The sequence below is a fragment of the Pagrus pagrus genome, assembly GCF_965226575.1.
Source record: "Pagrus pagrus genome assembly, chromosome: 21".
NCBI classification, from domain to species: Eukaryota; Metazoa; Chordata; class Actinopteri; order Spariformes; family Sparidae; genus Pagrus; species Pagrus pagrus.
The window spans coordinates 26,648,808-26,668,231 of NC_140208.1; the positions used below are offsets into that span (position 1 = coordinate 26,648,808).

At 41.3% G+C, this 19,424-nt stretch overlaps 2 protein-coding genes across 8 annotated transcripts in view; one reads left to right on the forward strand and one right to left on the reverse strand.

The window, feature by feature from the left end:
• ccdc57 (coiled-coil domain containing 57) overlaps positions 1 to 19,424 on the reverse strand; it is a 123,740-nt gene that overhangs the window by 32,879 nt on the left and 71,437 nt on the right. For 4 of the 7 annotated variants that reach the window (XM_084342557.1, XM_084342556.1, XM_084342555.1 and 1 more), the window contains 3 exons: positions 8,397 to 8,473; positions 7,609 to 7,837; positions 4,516 to 4,613 (listed from right to left, as the gene is read on the reverse strand). In XM_084342557.1, coding sequence (XP_084198683.1) covers positions 4,516 to 4,613; positions 7,609 to 7,837; positions 8,397 to 8,473 — 404 coding nt within the window. Of the gene's footprint in view, positions 1 to 1,920; positions 2,053 to 2,549; positions 2,770 to 4,515; positions 4,614 to 6,982; positions 7,079 to 7,608; positions 7,838 to 8,396; positions 8,474 to 19,424 lie in introns of those variants that run through there. The other 3 variants (XM_084342558.1, XM_084342559.1, XM_084342561.1) reach the window with 3 other exon arrangements.
• Positions 1 to 19,424, forward strand: part of slc16a3b (solute carrier family 16 member 3b) — a 138,506-nt gene that overhangs the window by 30,892 nt on the left and 88,190 nt on the right. The gene's annotated exons all lie outside the window — the stretch shown is intronic.

The window sequence follows — 19,424 nt, forward strand, 5'->3', positions numbered from 1 at the left end:
ATGTTGCCGAAAAAGGAGGAGTATGTAGAATGTTTGGAGATATGTGTTGTACGTTTATCTCTAACAATACAGCACCTGATGGCAGCATTACCAAGTCATTGGATTGATTAACCTCCCTATCTGCAGAGCTAGCTGAAAATTCTGGTTTCTATGATCTGACAGGATGGTTCCAGGACATTTTTGGAAAATGGGCAGGTTCTATAAAAGCTATGATGTTATCTGTAGCCGTAATGATTGCTATTCTAATCATTTGTGGATGTTGTTGTATCCCCTGTTTGAGAGGACTGTTACAGAGACTCATTGACACTGCTGTGACCAAAACGACAATGCTGTATGAAAGGGTCCCCACAACTGATGATTACCGAGGGGACTATGAGAGTACAGCACAAGAATATGTTTCATTTGATCTGAGAGATGACGATCTATATGGTAACCTCTTTAATAAAGATGAGGATACAACGGTTTAAGGGATAATTGCTGTTTATGTGTTTATTCTACTGATTATGATAGAACTACAGAGAAAATCTAACTGAAGTTGTAGCTTTTTGAATTGGCTAACTAGAGCCACTTAGGAGAAAAATACGCAAAGCATTTGTGAATACTGTACATATTAAAAGTGACCCCATCTTTTATTCTTTTACGTGCAAGGGATAGCTTAGTTAGGTAGGGACAGGTCCGTAGCCAAGTACGATGGGTTGACCAGCTTGGTGAGGACATTTATGTTTTGTTTTGGGGGTTACATTGTGGTAAAAAAACGTATGGTTATTTTTATAACTTCTTTGCCTTGAGAAATGGAGTACCTATGTGTGGTTGCCGGGGCAGCGGAACAGTGAGAGAGTTTCCCTATCTAGAGGGATAATGGATAATAACTAGAATGTTTTGAACTGCCTGATAGGGTTTTCACTCTCACACTCCACAAAATGTATGTCATAATTATGCTTAAAGTCAGCATAAACAGGAGGGATATGTGATGAGAATTTTGTACTTCATGTAGAGGAATGTGAATTGACGTTTACACAGCCATATTGAGAGAGACCGTTAAATGTGAACTGTGACCTGTAACTTGTGACCTCTTTTATAACCTTGTTTTATTACTTGTTTTATATTGTTTTATGACCTATGTAAGGTACTGAGTAATCACTGAAGGTAAACACTCTCTTCTCTGCAGGAGGGCATGAATGAGCAGCTGTTAGAGTGAAAACATACCCACAGAGATAGATATAAACCAAGCCTTGCTCTTCTGATATTGAGTCTTCACTTTATAACTGAACTGCGTGTTGCTCTGTGAATGCTCCACTTGTACAAGATTAAAACCCTTGTTTGAACTTTGAGCTGACTCCGATCTCCTTCCTCCAGTTCTAAATTAACGCAGAATTATTTTAACAAGAACCATGCTTCTGGGCTGCCCAAATTAGGCCTCTATGTTACTGGTTTGATAGGGAACGCTTCCCTGCATGGGCCCAATCTGAAGGGCATATCCTCAAAATTAAAGACCTATCCTACATTCCTTACTGTTTCACATCAAAAAATATTAATACATTTACAGCTAATGCCATTACTTGCCACTCAGTGGGGGTGCGGGAGGATGTGCATAAATACATGAGACAACCTGAGACAAACAGGGAGGCTTCCTAGATAGGCCCGAGCTTTCCCTGTTAGTCTTTGTTGCTCAAGATTGATCTGAAGAAACATATATCACAAATATACAAATTGCTATCAAGCCAACTACTCTGTATTAACAACTGTATTAACTCTAGAGTTAATACAATATCACTTAAAGTGAAATGGGAAAAGGATCTTGAAATACACATAACTGAGGAACAGTGGAGTGAGATTTGTGAGCAATCACAAAGAAATTGTATTAATACCAGACATAAGCTCTGCAACTACAAATGTACACACAGAGCATATCTCACACCGGAGAGACTGAACTGCTTTAAGACAGATCTATCCCCTCTCTGTCCTCGTTGTAAATTGGAGACTGGTTCACTTGTACACATGGTGTGGTCTTGTGTGAAACCTAAACAGTGGTGGCTGAAAATTGAGAGCACCCTTAGGAAAATTCTGTCAAGGGAAGTATCTCTCCCCATCAATTACAATATTTTATTTTTTTATTCTTTGGCAATGATGCCATCTAGCAGGTTTCTGATCCATTATTTTCAGTGCCTGTTTGTATAAGGATTGTATTGGTGTCATTGGTGTTTGGTTGGCTTGACCCCAGACGGTTATACAGTATGACAAATGTGAAAATATCATGGCATGCATAAATTGTTGTACTGCCTTAAGAGGTACAGTACAGACCAAAAGTTTGGACACACCTTCTCATTCAAAGAGTTTTCTTTATTTTCATGACTATGAAAATTGTAGATTCACACTGAAGGCATCAAAACTATGAATTAACACATGTGGAATTATATACTTAACAAAAAAGTGTGAAACAACTGAAAATATGTCTTATATTCTAGGTTCTTCAAAGTAGCCACCTTTTGCTTTGATTACTGCTTCGCACACTCTTGGCATTCTCTTGATGAGCTTCAAGAGGTAGTCACCTGAAATGGTCTTCCAACAGTCTTGAAGGAGTTCCCAGAGATGCTTAGCACTTGTTGGCCCTTTTGCCTTCACTCTGCGGTCCAGCTCACCCCAAACCATCTCGATTGGGTTCAGGTCCGGTGACTGTGGAGGCCAGGTCACCTGGTGCAGCACCCCATCACTCTCCTTCTTGGTCAAATAGCCCTTACACAGCCTGGAGGTGTGTTTGGGGTCATTGTCCTGTTGAAAAATAAATAATGGTCCAACTAAACGCAAACTGGATGGAATAGCATGCCGCTGCAAGATGCTGTGGTAGCCATGCTGGTTCAGTATGCCTTCAATTTTGAATAAATCCCCAACAGTGTCACCAGCAAAGCACCCCCACACCATCACACCTCCTCCTCCATGCTTCACGGTGGGAACCAGGCATGTAGAGTCCATCCGTTCACCTTTTCTGCGTCGCACAAAGACACGGTGGTTGGAACCAAAGATCTCAAATTTGGACTCATCAGACCAAAGCACAGATTTCCACTGGTCTAATGTCCATTCCTTGTGTTCTTTAGCCCAAACAAGTCTCTTCTGCTTGTTGCCTGTCCTTAGCAGTGGTTTCCTAGCAGCTATTCTACCATGAAGGCCTGATTCACACAGTCTCCTTTTAACAGTTGTTCTAGAGATGTGTCTGCTGCTAGAACTCTGTGTGGCATTGACCTGGTCTCTAATCTGAGCTGCTGTTAACCTGCAATTTCTGAGGCTGGTGACTCGGATGAACTTATCCTCCGCAGCAGAGGTGACTCTTGGTCTTCCTTTCCTGGGGTGGTCCTCATGTGAGCCAGTTTCTTTGTAGCGCTTGATGGTTTTTGCGACTGCACTTGGGGACACTTTCAAAGTTTTCCCAATTTTTCGGACTGACTGACCTTCATTTCTTAAAGTAATGATGGCCACTCGTTTTTCTTTACTTAGCTGCTTTTTTCTTGCCATAATACAAATTCTAACAGTCTATTCAGTAGGACTATCAGCTGTGTATCCACCTGACTTCTGCACGACACAACTGATGGTCCCAACCCCATTTATAAGGCAAGAAATCCCACTTATTAAACCTGACAGGGCACACCTGTGAAGTGAAAACCATTTCAGGTGACTACCTCTTGAAGCTCATCAAGAGAATGCAGAGTGTGTGCAAAGCAGTAATCAGAGAAGCTATGCAATTGACAAGTAAATCAATTAAATGGCATACTCCTGTGTTTCTATCATAACAATTTATATCATTTTTTTCCAGACAACAAATGTTAAAAACTACTAAGCTTTTTTGAAACAGAATTCATGGCAATGTTGCTGTTCTGAATGGCATTATATTGAACAGATGTGTCAAAAGAAGTGGAATATGAGTATGAGCAGGTTTGTGACATATGAAACCCTGGCTGTTTGAATCTGTTCATTCAGACTGTCCTTGGAACACTGCAACTCTAAAGCAGAAACCATAGCATTGACAGGTTATTTTGCCTAAAATATGTCTTGTATAATATAAAAAACATTATTTGGTTGAAAAACTCTCTTTTCGTCAGAGGGGGTCTTGACCAGATTTAATGTCAATCATCTACAGCTCAACACAAGTATCAGTAGTGTCATACAGCTCTAGAAAAACTCAAGAAAAACATGACTTAGTTCTGCCATCTTTGTGTTTTCTGCCCTTTACTGGGCTGTGACAACTACACACCACAGACACCTGATATTGTTACAAGCTACCTAGCAGCCTGCCACTTATTCCTAGTAAAATCTTTTGACTTGTTGCTGCTCATTTGCTGTGTCTGCTGTGTTTTGGCTGAGCTGAAGTCCCAGTTTTAATAGTCCCGGTTCGCTACTGCACTGATGTAAGACATTATTACCTAAATGTATGATATAGAAGAGCCTTTGAAGGGACTGAGAAAAAGGAGCAGTTGATGAGAGACTAATTTGAAGATACTTGGGAAACCGAGTTGAAAAGGATACCTGTGTGGTGAGCTGGTATTGTAGCTGTTCCAGAGCAGACAGTTGGTCACCTTGGTCTCTTAGTTTCTCTGTGGAGGAGTCCCCCTCTGTAAAGCACCCTTTGAGAGAATATAAACAGCCTATTAGTAAAGCTATGGCAAATGGAGAAACTACAGCCTTGAAAATGACCACAGAATCAGTACATCTCTTGAAATGAACTCAATTTAGCTATGTTTACCTAATAAATAGACTCCAATTTTTTCATGTGTTCGTTTCTCTGGTTTGATGTGTGGAAGAGAAAAGAACAAGGAAGTTTGTGCATGGCCAGAGGTAAAATGGTTACAAGGAGTGAATAATAAGGATAGAGGGACAAACACTAGACTAGAGGCATCACAGTAGCAGGATTGTCAACATCTAGCATGAGCATGAGAATGTGTACCTTTAAGGTGTAATTTGTAGAATATGGCCAAAATTGAAAGGTACATTACAAAATGTTCCTTTAAGATATTTGCTGGTACAAGACTTGAGTGGTGTATGACATCATCACTACATCATATGTAGCACCTGTGGGGAACACTAAACTGAACTAGTTAGAGGTCTATCATATTGATAACATTTTTATGTACACAAATAATAATAATAATAAATACTTCTACAGAGCTTGTAGAAAAGTGTAGAATAAAAGTATGTCTATTGCTTGAAAACATTATTATGACCATGAATTGATAGTTTTGAAAATTGGGTCTGGTCCAAAATGATTGTTTTGCTTATCGCTGTGTATATATTATTTAGAATAAGTTAAGTTAGTTTACTCTAAAAAGGTTTGTGAGCCAATAGCATACTGCTGTTGATATCTTGTGGTGTCTGTGACTTGTCAACATCAAGAGAATTGGTAGATGCCAGTTTGTGGAAAAAATGTAAAAAAGGTGAAGGTGTAGAGTTCTACAGCATGCGCACAGCATACTTTTAATATTCATGTGGCCATCTATAATGATAGTCTTAGTACAAGGTAGGCTAATTTAATCGTCATTGTACAACACAGGGTTGCTTAACGAAATGGAAGATTATAAAGTCTTTCATGCTACATAAATAACAAAATGTAAAAAAAGTCATTTATATAGAAAATATACATAAGCACGTAGTGCATCTTTTGAATTTGTGTCAGGGTAATTGTAAATAGCAGCAAAATGAGAAAAATCATTGAGGATAACAATGTAAACATCTTGGCCAGATAAGACAGATCGTTTGAAAGAGGAGTAAAAGAATCCATCTATGTCAAACTGGAACCACAGTCTTTGAACAGAGGAGGTGGCCTACGACATTACTTATCACCCACCTACAATGCAGTACTGAGTTCCCTCCCCAGACAGCTTAACAACCATTCACACCTGGACTCACCTAGCCCTAGCAACCCACATGAAGGCCGGATGGGTCAACGACCCACAATGTCTCTGAAACTCAGAGCTCACAAGTGTGGTTGTTGATAATCCTACAGGCAAAATTTCCTACATGTCTATCTGACAGTGGTGTAGCCTCATTTAAGTCGGGGTTCTCACACTCAAATTAGCTCCTCTGTTCAAAGACTGTGGTTACTGCTGATATTGTCATCTCATAGGAGGGCCACTTCAGCGTTTAAGTACAAGAAAGTGCAATATTTCTAAAAATGTAGTTTTTAATTTCCATTATTAACATAATAATGTACTCCATGTAGCAGCGAGGCCAGGAGCAGCACAGTGGACGGAGGGGCCAGCAGTTTGAGACACCCAATCCAGGGGTTTTAGCCATCTACAGATCAAACGTTCTCTTTCTCTCCAAGAGCCCATCGGTTGTGTTACTTCCTACATAACAACAATTAACCTGAGGATGTTACATACATGAATCAAGCCAGAAGAAACCAAAATTGAAGTTTTTGTAGTTGGCATGACACACCTCCAAAACACATTATCGAAAGATTAAGTTATTCTTGCTGGCATTGCCCTGCTGTCCAGCACAACCATAAGGAATCTTAGAGCTTTCTTAGATCAGGATTTATCATTTAGCTCCTTAAAACATTTATGGAATACTAATAGTAAAATTTGTATATATACATATATTAAAAGAATATCAATTAAAGCGTTTTGGGAGTGGGTGGGTTGTGTTTCCTAGCATGCTTTGAGACGATGTGTTTGTCACCATAAGCCAAAGTAAACTGTGTTAAATGTGTTCTAAATCAGCACAAATGTTACCTGCTATGCAGTAATTAGTGTTGATGTTCTTCACAAATATTTTTTAGATAGAATAGATTACTGTTAGTTTTGTGGTAAAAGACATTTTTGCACCATGAGTAAAGTCATTCACATGGTTAGTGACCTCCTGCCTGTGTGGATGAAGTGTGCCCTATAGTTGTGCCTTGGTGAAAGCACTTCTTGGGAAAAAATGTTTACAGACAAGGTAACGTTTTGAAGTTTTATTTGCGTTATGTATATTTACATTTTGTTGACTTCCTTCCTCACTCTCTGACTCTCTCCCAGAAGTTAGCTAGCAACACGCTACTGAATGGTTAGGAATTTTCCATGAGTTCCACTCTCCTCCTCACCCTCTCCATCTGTATGCATGATTATCCCATTCATGCACGTTAGTATCTCAACATCTTCTCCCTCCCATAGTTTTTTGCTTTTTCATCTCTCTCCTATCGCTTTCTGCAGACATTTTTGCCTCTAATTATAATCACTTTTTATTACTAATTATTATCATTATTATTATTTTTATTATTACTACTACTACCACCACCACCACCATTATTACTTTTATCACTGATTATCTCCAGTAATAATAATAAACATAATCATCATCATCATCATATTACCACTACCATTACTATGGAACTTACATTGTGCTACAGCCCCCTCTCGTGGTTCTGCTCGTGGTTTCTGGATAATTACCTTGCCAATTAACTTGGTGATTATTGTTGATCAACTGCACCATAAGCCCAACAGATGAGTTGTGTACAGTGTACAGTGTACAGTGTACAGTTACTGTACCTCAGATACTGTCCCTTTAATTATACATGATGCTAATAACACCAAATGTTCTTAAGTGTAGTCTGTGTGCTGGGGAGTGTGTCTGTTAATGTACCTGTTAGTCCAGCAGTGCTGTTCTGGCCACGGAGGCGGTTGACCATCTCTATCAGCTGCTGTTTCTCTCTGCTTAAACGTGCGATACAGAACGCTGCCTGCTTTAGCCTGGTATGCAGGAGAGGAGGGTTGCTTTTAGCCAACTGCACCTTTTCAAAAAAAACACTTGACAACAGACCTGAGGCTTGCTGCTGCTGTAAATAGGGATTCTCCTCTTGGAGCAGTACAGTCTGGAAAAAAGAAGAGATGAAACTTGAAGGAACTGCAGCAGCTTACACAAAATATTCCCATTTTCTCACATAAACTGCTGAAACTACCATTTTTGCTGGGGTACTGATATTCCAGGCAATTATCTTGCCCTCATTTGACACCACTTGGCAATGCCTCAGCCTGCTCAGTCATCTTTCTGGATCCACATACTTAACTTATCTTTTTATATAATCTACTCGTATCAGATATTTTGTTATTTAATACTGCAATGTTGTTGTTCTGTTCTGGGAGAGGGATCCCTCCTCTGTGGCTCTTCATAAGGTTTCTTCCTTTTTTCTTGCTACAAGGGTTTTTTTTCCTGGGGAGTTTATCCTTACTCAAATCGAGGTTCTAAGGACAGAGGATGTCGTTCATTGTACAGATTGTAAAGCCTACTGAGGAAATGTGATTATGGTTTTGTGCTATATAAATAAACTGACTTGACTTGACTTGAGATCAGTAACTTTAACTCCACACCACTGGTGCAGTGTAAGTTACCAGCAGGTCAACTTCATCTGGTTGACTAATTTCCTTTAGTACCTGTTTCCTTATGTGCTCCACTCCGACCTTCTTCGTCAAAGTAGAGGTATTGGCATGTTTCTCCAGGCACACACCACCTAAAGATCCATACCACATAAAAAAGAAAAAAAAACAGTTAAAAAGACAAAGTTTCCTCAAAAACCCTCTAAAAATAAAACTCATACAAATGGCATTCATGCTGAGATAAAGATTTTAGTCATTATGCAAAATTATAAGTTAAAATATGTCTATATTAAACAAGGTCTGCAGCCAGGTTTCACCAGCCAGCATACTAGTTCTTTAATTGGCATATTTCCCAGTGGACATTGTAGATGTTAATATATTCATCTGCCATCTCCTACTCATCTACTACTGATAGCAGAAAAAAGCTGGCACGTGTTCTTGTGTAATTTTGGTGTTTTAACTAACCAATTGTGCCACTTACAGACGTTGCGTTAGTTGTCCTGCTGTCTGGCACAAGGTAAAATGATGAAAAAATTCTACATATAGCACACGCTTATGACATAGATTTTTTAATTTGTTTTGCTGCTGCCCCTGTCTGCAGCAGTACATTACTTAGCTTCCTACACTGGTACTTCTTCAAACTGGCAACATTCTGATCACCATTTACTGGTGGTATTACCCTTTAGTCTGGAACTGCTCATCAAAACCACTTCACACTTAATACAGACTTTGTCGTGTTATCATATAGTCAACATTAAAACTCCAATTAGCTGGCGCCTTGTTAGATATAACCAGCACTGAGGGTTAATGCTAACATTCTCTCAACATGTTTCTGTATATTATTGTATGTAGTCTAGGGCTACACTTAATAATTATTTTTCTTGATCTACTTGTGGCGACCCGTGTTGGTGTTTGCCAGTTGGGTCTGGAGTTGGTTGCTGGTTGGCAGTGGGCTGGGCCAGCCTGGCAATCTGGTAACTGAAGACACCTGGGCCCGGTGATCTGATTTACTATTTAAGCAGTTTCTAATCCATTGTGTGTCTCTCTCGCCTCCCAGATGGACGCCTGTCTCCCCGCGTGATGCGGCAGCCTTAGCTTTCATTACTCTTTTGTTCCTTTTTATGCACCTAACACCTACACACCCTACACTCACCACGCACGCCCATCCTACACTACTGATCTTACTGAATTTCATACCTCATGTTATCAAGTTGCCTGATTTATCCTTATGGTTATGTTAAATAAACATCTTTTGTTGTTCCTTTGAAACGGTTTGTCTCTCTTTTTGTCATGGCCTAGCGCCAGCTGTGACATACTCAAAGTAAACGTCACTCATGTAAGATCCTTAAAGTAAACAGAAAATATAAAACAGCAACATAACATCATTAGATGATGAATGGTGTTATGTTACATTACCATAACAGCAGCAATGCATGTGATTTTTGTTGGAGGCACATATTTATCAAGGCCTGAAGACAAAAATATAAAATAATCTGGCCTGCAAAAATATATTTTTTTATTAAATTTTTATTCATAGTTGTTTCACACTAACTTAAAGTACACCTTCATGTGCAATTGAAATAAAAACACAATTCTATTTTTTTTTTTAAATGTGAATTGACTTTCTAATGTGCGTGGTTAGCACCACTGTCATTCAGCAGTACTTATGACAGGGGTACACCAGAAATTCACGACAAGAGGATTGAAGCTTGCATCTACTTGCAAGAATATCTTCTGCAATATTTATAAGCGTACCTGTTTACACCAATAAGACGCGACGAAACAAGTGAGACAGTGTAACATCACCCATAAAATTTCACCAACATGCCCTTCACTTTACTCTCTCAACTCTTTGTTGGTATTCACTGTGGAGGAGATAAAGAGTGTCTTCCTCTTGAAAGCATGAATTTATCCCAGTGACACAGTGTGAACGGCGCATTATAGCCATGGTTAAATATTAACAATTAAGAAAAATAAAGGACAGCACTCCCATCAAACTGTTTATTCTTGCCACATGGACGTTTCAGGCAAGATGCCCTTCTTCAGCGTGAATTCTGGCAAAATCACAGTAAAACTACACAGGTGTGCTAATTCTAGGTTATCCAAAACTGCACAATAGATATACCCCAATAGGGGGAGCTGTATCCTTTTCAAGGAGAGCAAAGGACCACACAGGGTCTCATACAAACAAAACAAAATCTCACAACAGAATAGCACCCAACTGTATCACAGAAACGACATAGCACATAAGCTTCTCTCTGGAGATTCTGTCCCTGTTACCACCTCTCTGTAGCATTCTCTTGCTTGTAATACAACTTTAACAGATGCAAAGATGCCTCCTTGGAACGATGCTGTAATTTCAGTTATTCACAAAGAAGGAAAAGATAAACTAGAATGCGGATCATACAGACCTATTTCGGTGTTAAATGTAGACTATAAATTATACACAGCTGTCCTTGCCAAAAGACTAGAAAACATTCTACATTCATAAATTCATCTCACAAAAACAAACCCAGGATAACATCAGACGGTCAACATACTAAACCATATTCAACAAAACAAGCTTGACGCTGTCCTAGTGAGTTTAGATGCTGAGAAGGATTTTGACTGAGTGAGCTGGCCTTTCCTATATGAAGTCCTTGAAAGACTCGGCTTTCATAAAAACTTCACAAAGGCCATCCGTACCTTATACAGTAAACCATCAGCTAAGGTTAAAATAAATGGACACCTTTCAGACAGAATCACCTTAGAATGTGGATTGAGACAGGGATGCCCACTTTCACCACCACTGTTCACACTGTACATAGAGCCTCTTGCACAGTACATAAGGCAGACGGAAAGCATTAAAGGAATCCGCATTAACGAAGAAGACCACAAGGTGGCGCTGTATGCGGACGACATTGTGGTTTATTTAAATAACCCTTCTGAATCCTTCTCTAACCTTATGAAACTTCTTGACACATTTGGTAAATATGCAGGGTATAAATTAAATATACAAAAAACACAAATCATGTCATTTAATTATATACCTTCAAAACACCTTAGAGAGAAATTTAAACTAAAGTGGGATCAAAACTCATTGATATTTCTAGGGATAGGACTTCGGGTTTGCTGATGAGACGATAGGCAGCAAAAAAGAGGAGCTCCTGGCATAGACGTCGGAACTAGGGGTGCGGGGGGTGCGGCCTCCCATCTGCCCCCCGCACTGCATCGACAACCTAAAGCCACCACATCCAGCACACACCAGCAAGACTCCAGCGCGTTTTCACCATACAGCGGAGGAGGAGGAACGGGAGTTGAGGAACATGGAGGGTAAATAATAATAATAATAATAATAATAATAATAATAATAATAATGATAATGATAACAAGGCCTCACGATAAACTTTATTTGGGGCTATATCAACAGTAGTTTGAAATAACACATAGCCTACCATAAAACTCGTCAATAGCCTGTAATTGTGTATGTTGAAAGAATGCAACAAATGCGCACACATAGTGCAATATTTAGTTTTTGCTTGTTTTGTTATTTTCTTTATTAACATACTGTATATTTTAAAAAAATTGAAAAGATACAACATATAATTTGTGAAAGAATATGAAGAAGAATTGCCTAAATATCCTCCGAGGCCTTGAAAGGTGACACTCTCCATATAACATATTGCGGACAGACAGTTTTGATGTATCTAGCCATAGATTATGACATTAAAAAACCAATATAGTTCAACAATACTGTACATCCATGTACGCCTATTTATTAAGCAATAAGCCTGTAATGAATAATTCATAATACACAAACAACGGTATACACTATCAACTGACTGAGGAAAAAAAGAATATGGACAGAAATAATGACAGAAATAACAAACCATATTCATAATAGGATTTTGAATTTAAAGCTATGGTCTACGATTTGAAAGATTGATCATTATTATTAACATTATTTAGATGGTGGTTAAGGCCCAATAGTATGACCTACACAATGTGAAGAGCAAAAGGAACTAAATAAATCCATTCTCTCTAGCGCCTGCAAAACTGAAAAGAAATTGACCAATAGCAGCCATGCGGTCCGCATGGCTGCTATTGGTCAATTTTTCCGTCCATTCCCCTCGCTCACTCTCCTGCTCCTGGTCACGTCTCGTCCCAACCCACTTCCGCATTTGAAACTAAAAGCGGGAGAGAGGTTTGTTTGGCCCTGAGCAGGTAATCTTTCGTCTTTATTGTGGATGTTGTGACACAAATCACTTTTATGCCGATGCTGGCTTATGACTGTGAAAGCTGCCGTTAGTTTTTTTCTGTTATTAGATGGCGTCGAAATATTTTCTGTCTCTGCATTGTTGTCAACACTTGTTTACTTGTTCGACAGAGATGTTAGCCTCTATGTTAGCATTGTAAGCTAAAATTTCTATCATGTTTACACCAAATCAGACTATTTATTTGCTCGTGGCAGCTAAATGAAGCAGCAAGTAAGATGAATGAATGAATGACTGAAACCCCTCCGCTTCACGTTGGGGTTTCAATCATCCTGTCCGGATTTATTTCTCCATAACAACTTCTTGCCCGGTCACTACTCAACTGTTTTGCTAACCCTCCTCCCGGTCTTGTCCATTTGTTTTCAACGAAGCCTTTGCTAAATTAATATGATGGATTATAATATACGCGTTATGATGTGTGTATTTGTGTGGTTTTATCTGTCATAAACAAGAGATTATGGTTTACAGGGCACGTTTGTGTTGCGGTCTGGTGCTACTCAGACAACAGCTGGGACACAGCTGGGTCCGAGGCTCATACAGGTTTAGTTTTCAGCCACAATGTGGAAGCGATCGTTATGATTAAAGCTAACAGCAGCATCTGTTAGTCTCTTGGCCCTCAATAACTTTTTGAAATGGCTAACTTAGCTGTTGATAAATAGTAACTTATTACATAGCTGTAATGTAACGTAGCTGTAACATGCTAATGACGTTACGCTAGCTTGGCTGTGGAGCTTAGCTGTGGACATTGTAATAACTTTACCTGTGAATCCAACATCGTTACTCCGCATTCAAAGCTGGCGCCATATTTGGTTTCCATCAGCCGGGCTTGTTGCTCTTGTTGCTTGTTGCTTGCTCTTGTCGCGACACACCCCGAGGGGAGAGCGATACTAGCTCGGAGGGGAGGGATTAAGGAGCATAGGAGGGGAGGGGTGTGTGTGTGTGTGTGTGTGTGTGTGTGGGGGGGGGGGGGGTGGGTTCCCTGGAACTGACCCCTTTTCCACAAGAGCGGCTCACCCGCAGATTCCACTGGATACGGTACAGCTACGGTACGGCTGCGTTACGGCTCCGGTACGATTGTGCTCCGTCGTCCTCGTCCGGCAACCCCCACCAGTTGCGTTTTGAGTCCGCTACGGCGCAGCTCCGCCGATCAGCTGGAGAAACGAAACCGAGGAATTCCCGCGATAATTACATTATCACACACGAACGCAGTTATATGTATGTGTTATAAACACAACAACACGAAGTGTTCCCGACCGACGGATTAGAAGAAGAGCTTGTATTTGTCTCTTTTTTGAGGTTTTTGTGTTTGTATCAACATTTTATTTTGAAAATCAACCGGATTTCTTGTTGTTGTTTCGTGTCTGACTTCCTGTCTGCTCTGTGCTAAACTCGGCTGAATTGCTGCGTTGTGTTGCAGCGTCCGCCAGAATAGAAGTCCTGCGTATCTGCTCCGCAGGGCTGCGGACTGCCGGAGCTGGCACGCAGCAGACACGCAGCGCAGCGGACCTGGTGGAAGTTAACACATAGACTAAAGTGCTACGGATCAGCTCCGCCGCCGTGGCGGAGCCGTAACGCAGCCGTACCGTATCCAGTGGAATCTGCGCGTAAGCCTTGAGCTGGACATACTGAGGGATGTGTGTAAGGGGACGAGAAGTTAGCACCATCCAGGATGTTGTGTCCATCCTGCAAACCTTGCAGCCCCAAACCTGTTCCATGCTGTTGGAAGTGGAGAAGCTCATTAAGCTCTGTCTGGCCCTGCCCATATTTGTCGCGGCATCTGAGCACTCTTTCTCAGCCTTGCGCAGGCTGAAAACCTGGCTACGCAACACTTTGACGCAGGAGAGACACATTTGGCCATTATGAACGCTCAAAGTGACCTTATGGATGAAAGCGATGTCTCGACCCTGCTTAAAATCTTCATCAGTAGGTCAACTGAGAGAAGGTCCACTTTTGGAAATGCATGAAAGTCCTGAGTCAGGAGCGCAGACTTTTCTTTTTGTCTTTTTTTCATTCAAGGGTACAAATAATGCTCCGTTCCTTAAATTGCTTGATTTAGTTATCAAAGTTTCATTTTCTTAACAATAAAGATGCGTGTTCATCCATTCTAGTTATCTTATAACTGCATGCTATTATAAAATAACTTCAAATCAAATCCTTAATAATTGATAAGTGTGCGTGCTTCCCCCGCCCCTCCCAACAACAATCCCGTCCCCCCTCTCAGAAAATAGTTCCAACGTCCATGGCTCCTGGCCAAATAAGAATAAAGGACAAAAGAAACCCCATAAGTACAACTCGAAGTGGGAAGAGTAGGTCATGAACAGAACACAAAGCATGAAAGGAAGAGAGAAGAAAGACGAGTTGAAAAACAGCCAGGAAAGATGCAGGTCAAGGCAGAACACGAACAGGTGCTCTCGGCTAACACATCGTTAACTAGCGACACCGAGCAACCTAGCCTGCAGGCTAGCTTAGATAACATGCAGGCTAAAATCAAGATGAGCCAGCACAGCGTGGACGCTAAATTAGATAAAATTGGCAAGCAAATAGAGGACAATCTGAAAGGAGTTCAAGAAAATGTTGGACAACTGAGAGAATATGTGGACAAACTCGGAGAGGAGATAAAGCAAGGGCTGGACAGCTTTCTAGAGGCTGTGAATTGAGATGCTGGAGGAGCACACCGTTGAGGTGGAAGAGTGGAGTACCGAGGTGCAGGAAATACTTACAGCTTCGCTGGAACAACAAAGCAAACTCTGAGATAAGGTATCTGACTTAGAAGGGAGATCAAGAAGAAACCCATGTACGTCGGGCCGTGGTGCTGTCGGAGGGTGCGCGGCCAGATGTGTGCTTGTCCGTTGCCTGTGGAAAGGTTCCTACCTAAATGGGATACGTGTGACCCAAAACACAACAGTGAAATTTTCAGTGACTTCCTGTGTCCAGTGGGTAGTGCTATGGATACAAAACAGTATTGATGCATAGAAGTGTTGAGGGTTAAATCCTCTACATGTGTGACGAATTTGGTATAGATGGGAAAAAGTATGTTTGAAAAAAGAAAATGGCTGCACGCAATCCAAGACGGCCGACTTTCTGTTGGGCAAGAAATTCCACAAAATTAATTCCTGTCTAAATCGATGAGACCTATGAGTCCTGCAAATTACATGAAAATCAGAGAAAGTTGTTGTTTACATGACCTGGCATTAGAGGGCGCTATAGATATGACACAGTATTGATGCATAGATGTATTCAGGGCGAACCCTTCTACATGTGTGAGCAATTTGGTGTAGAAGGAAAAATGTATGTCGAAGTAATAAGGACTTCCTGCTTATGGCGAGGGATTGAAATTGACCACACGCTCACCAGGTGTAACAGAGGCAAAAGCTTTTGATAACTTTTCATTTTCAAGGTCTGAGGATGATCCTGAGTGAATGTGAAGTCTGTGGTGTTAAATCTGTAGGAGGAGTTTGTTGAAGTACGAGACATGGAAATGGGTTTGAAATGGGAGAAAGTGGTGACGTTCTGAATTTTGAACCATAATGGCCGACTTCCTGTTGGACTGAGGGTATGGATCCATGAGGGTTTTTTGTACGTCTGGTCATGATACATATGCGTACCAAATTTCGTTCATGTATGTGCATGTAGGAGGTGGGGCTTCAAGTTTGACAAAATGGCCACTGTGAATCAAAATGGCAGACTTTCTGTTGGACTGAGGGTTTCGGTGCCAGGATGTATTTTGTGTGTCTGGTCATGATACATATGTATAACAAATTGCGTTCATGTATGTGCATGTAGGAGGCAGGGCTTCAAGTTTGAAATATTCCAGGGGGCGCTATAGAGCCATCTTTTCACAGAACACAGTATTGATGCATAGGCATATTCAGGCCGAACCCCTCTACATGTGTGACCAATTTGGTGTAGATGGGAAATTGTATGTTGAAGTTATAAGGACTTTGTGTTTTATGGCGAAGGATCGAAATTGACTGCACTGCCACGCCCACCGGGTGTAATGGAGGCGAAAGCTTTTGATAACTTTTCATCTTCAAGGTCTGAAGATGATACTGAGCGAATGTGAAGTCTGTGGTGTTAAATCTGTAGGATGAGTTCGTTAAAGTACGAGGCAGGAAATGGGTCAAAACGGCGGCGAAATCTCAACTTTGAATCAAAATGGCAGACTTCCTGTTGCACTGAGGGCATGGGTGTTGATTCTTGTTTTGTGCGTCTGGTCATGGTACATATGCATACCGAATTTCGTTCATGTATGTGCATGTAGGAGGCGGGGCTTCAAGCTTAAGCGCCCTTTTCAATCCTCGTGGGGGCACTGTGGTGCATCTTTGCACTTAAAAGGCCCAGACCCACATCAGATATCAATGTTCGTGACTGGCGACGGACATGCCAAATTTGGTGTTTGTAGGAGTTTGTCTGTATGTACCAAATGGGATTAGGAGGCGCTACTGAGCTGTTGTGCCGCACCTGAGGGCAGTTGTGGCATCAAACTAAAGTACTCATGAGTTTGAACCTAGGTGTCAAATTTGGTGAGTCTGCGAACATCCTAAAGTCCTCTAAAATTAAAACCGCTGCACGCCATTCAAGATGCCCGACTTCCTGTTGCAGCAAAAACTCTTACAAAACGAATTTGTGGCTAAATCGATGAGACCTTTGACTCCTGTGAATGTCATGACGATCAAAAATGATTTGCGCACGCATTTTTTTAGGTTAGGTGGCGCTATGGAGTCCCCTGGCGACACCCACCCCTAATCATGTTGAATTATCAAATTTTTCACCAGATGTGACGTATGTTCCGAGTTTGGTGAGTTTTGGGGTATGTTCAGGCCGCCAAATATGCGATCGTTTGGGAGAAAGAAAAATAATCCTTACAGATATACAGACAGCTGAAGGAGTGGGTAGAAGGAGACTCGGTTATCGAATACATGGACAAGCTAATCCACAAAGAGCTGGGCATGTCGTATGATATTAAACTGGAGATCCAAAGGGCGCACAGAGCATTAGCACCAAAACCACAACCAAACAAGCCCCCCAGAGCGATTATTGTCAGCTTCTTGAGGTTTGAAGTCAAGGAAAATGTCCTCAAGATGGCCTGGCAAAAGTTGGTGGAAGTGGAGGGACGGAGAGTGATTTTTTATCATGACTACGCGGCAGAGGTGGCTGCTAAACTTTGGAAATATGCGGGGCGAAAGAAAATTCTCAATGAGAGGGGGATTCGGTTTCAATCACCAGTGGACACACTGAGGGTTCACTGGACTGATGGAATCAAAGTGTACAACAGCGCTCAGGACGCGGCGAAGGCCATGCGACAGAGAGGATGGCAGGTACCAGACCAGGGAGAGGAGAGACCTACACTGCTGCAGAGACTGGAGGCCGGCGCAAGCGGACCAAAGTTGGAGACGGGAGATAAGAGTGAGGAGACGACAGCGAGACACGAAGGAGAGTGAAAGGAGAGAGGGAGGAGAGGAGGTGAAGAACCACGGGGACCCAAAAAGAACAGAGAACAGACACACAGCCTATTTGTTTTTGAATACAGCTAGTTATTTTGTTCCCTGATTGACCTTTTGGACCACCGCAGTCAGTAAGTAAGAAACAAACTTGGTATGGTATTTGAAGTTACCTCAATTTTGTAGATCAGGGATTTTTTTTTTAAACTTGGCGAATGTGATATATGTGCAGTATTTTTTTTTCTTCTTCTTCTTCTCATTAATGAAGTGTTCGTGTGTTATATTATAAGTGGAAGGACACATGGGACCACTTGTAGCACAAATTTAAAGGCAGAGGGTTTAAAGACTAAATGGACAATGTACACAAAGTCCAGGCCGGGAGCTCTCGAGTTTAGTTTGAATGTTGGACAATTATAGTGAGCTTGGGAGATCACCTGTTGAGGAGCTCTCCACCACTATGGGGGGCCCTTTCACTGGGAGAGGCTTCACCCCCCCCACCCACCAGCAAGGAAAAGGGGGACAAGCGTAAAACCCCCTAACACCTTGGGAGACCAAGTTTTGTTCCTTAATATTTGTTTTTTTAGATTAGCGGTTGCTATTATATCACTGATTGTGTTCTGTGACATGCAGGGGACAGAAAGATGCTCTGAGGGGAAATATAATGCAACATAGGGGTATCAAAATGGTGTTGTTAAATGTTAATGGTATGGAAAAACCCAGTTAAAAGGGGAAAGGTGTTGACAAAATTTAGATGCAGGTTATTTTTCTACAAGAAACTCATCTATCAACACATCATCTATCAACACATCATCTGTCAACACATCAACAGGTTCTACGCTGTCTCTGTCACCCTTCCTTTCAAGCAAAGTAAATGACATCAGCTCCTCATTTACTCCTATGCCCTCCCAGAAAGCACCCCCCCAAACCTCACCTATGACAGCCCTACCTGCTTCAGCCCCCTTTTCCTCTGAAGATGTTCACACGCTAGTGACGTCTAACCGTGCCACCACCTGTTCACTCGACCCGATTCCCTCTCTTCTCCAAAACATCTTGCACGACATCTCGCCTTTCCTCACCACTCTGATCAACTCTTCCCTCACTTCAGGCCATATTCCAGCTCCTTTCAAGACAGCTACAGTAAAGCCACTCCTAAAGAAACCCGCCCTTGACTCGGCTGACATCCGAAACTACAGACCTGTATTTACTCACGTAAATCTTGTAAGTCATTACAATGTCCACAGCTAAGCCCCACAGCCAAGCTAGTTTAACGTCATTAGCATGTTACAGCTACATTATGTTACAGCTACGTAATAAGTTACTATTTATCAACAGCTAAGTTAGCCACTTCTAAAAGTTATTAGGGCCAAGAGACTAACAGATGCTGCCGTCAG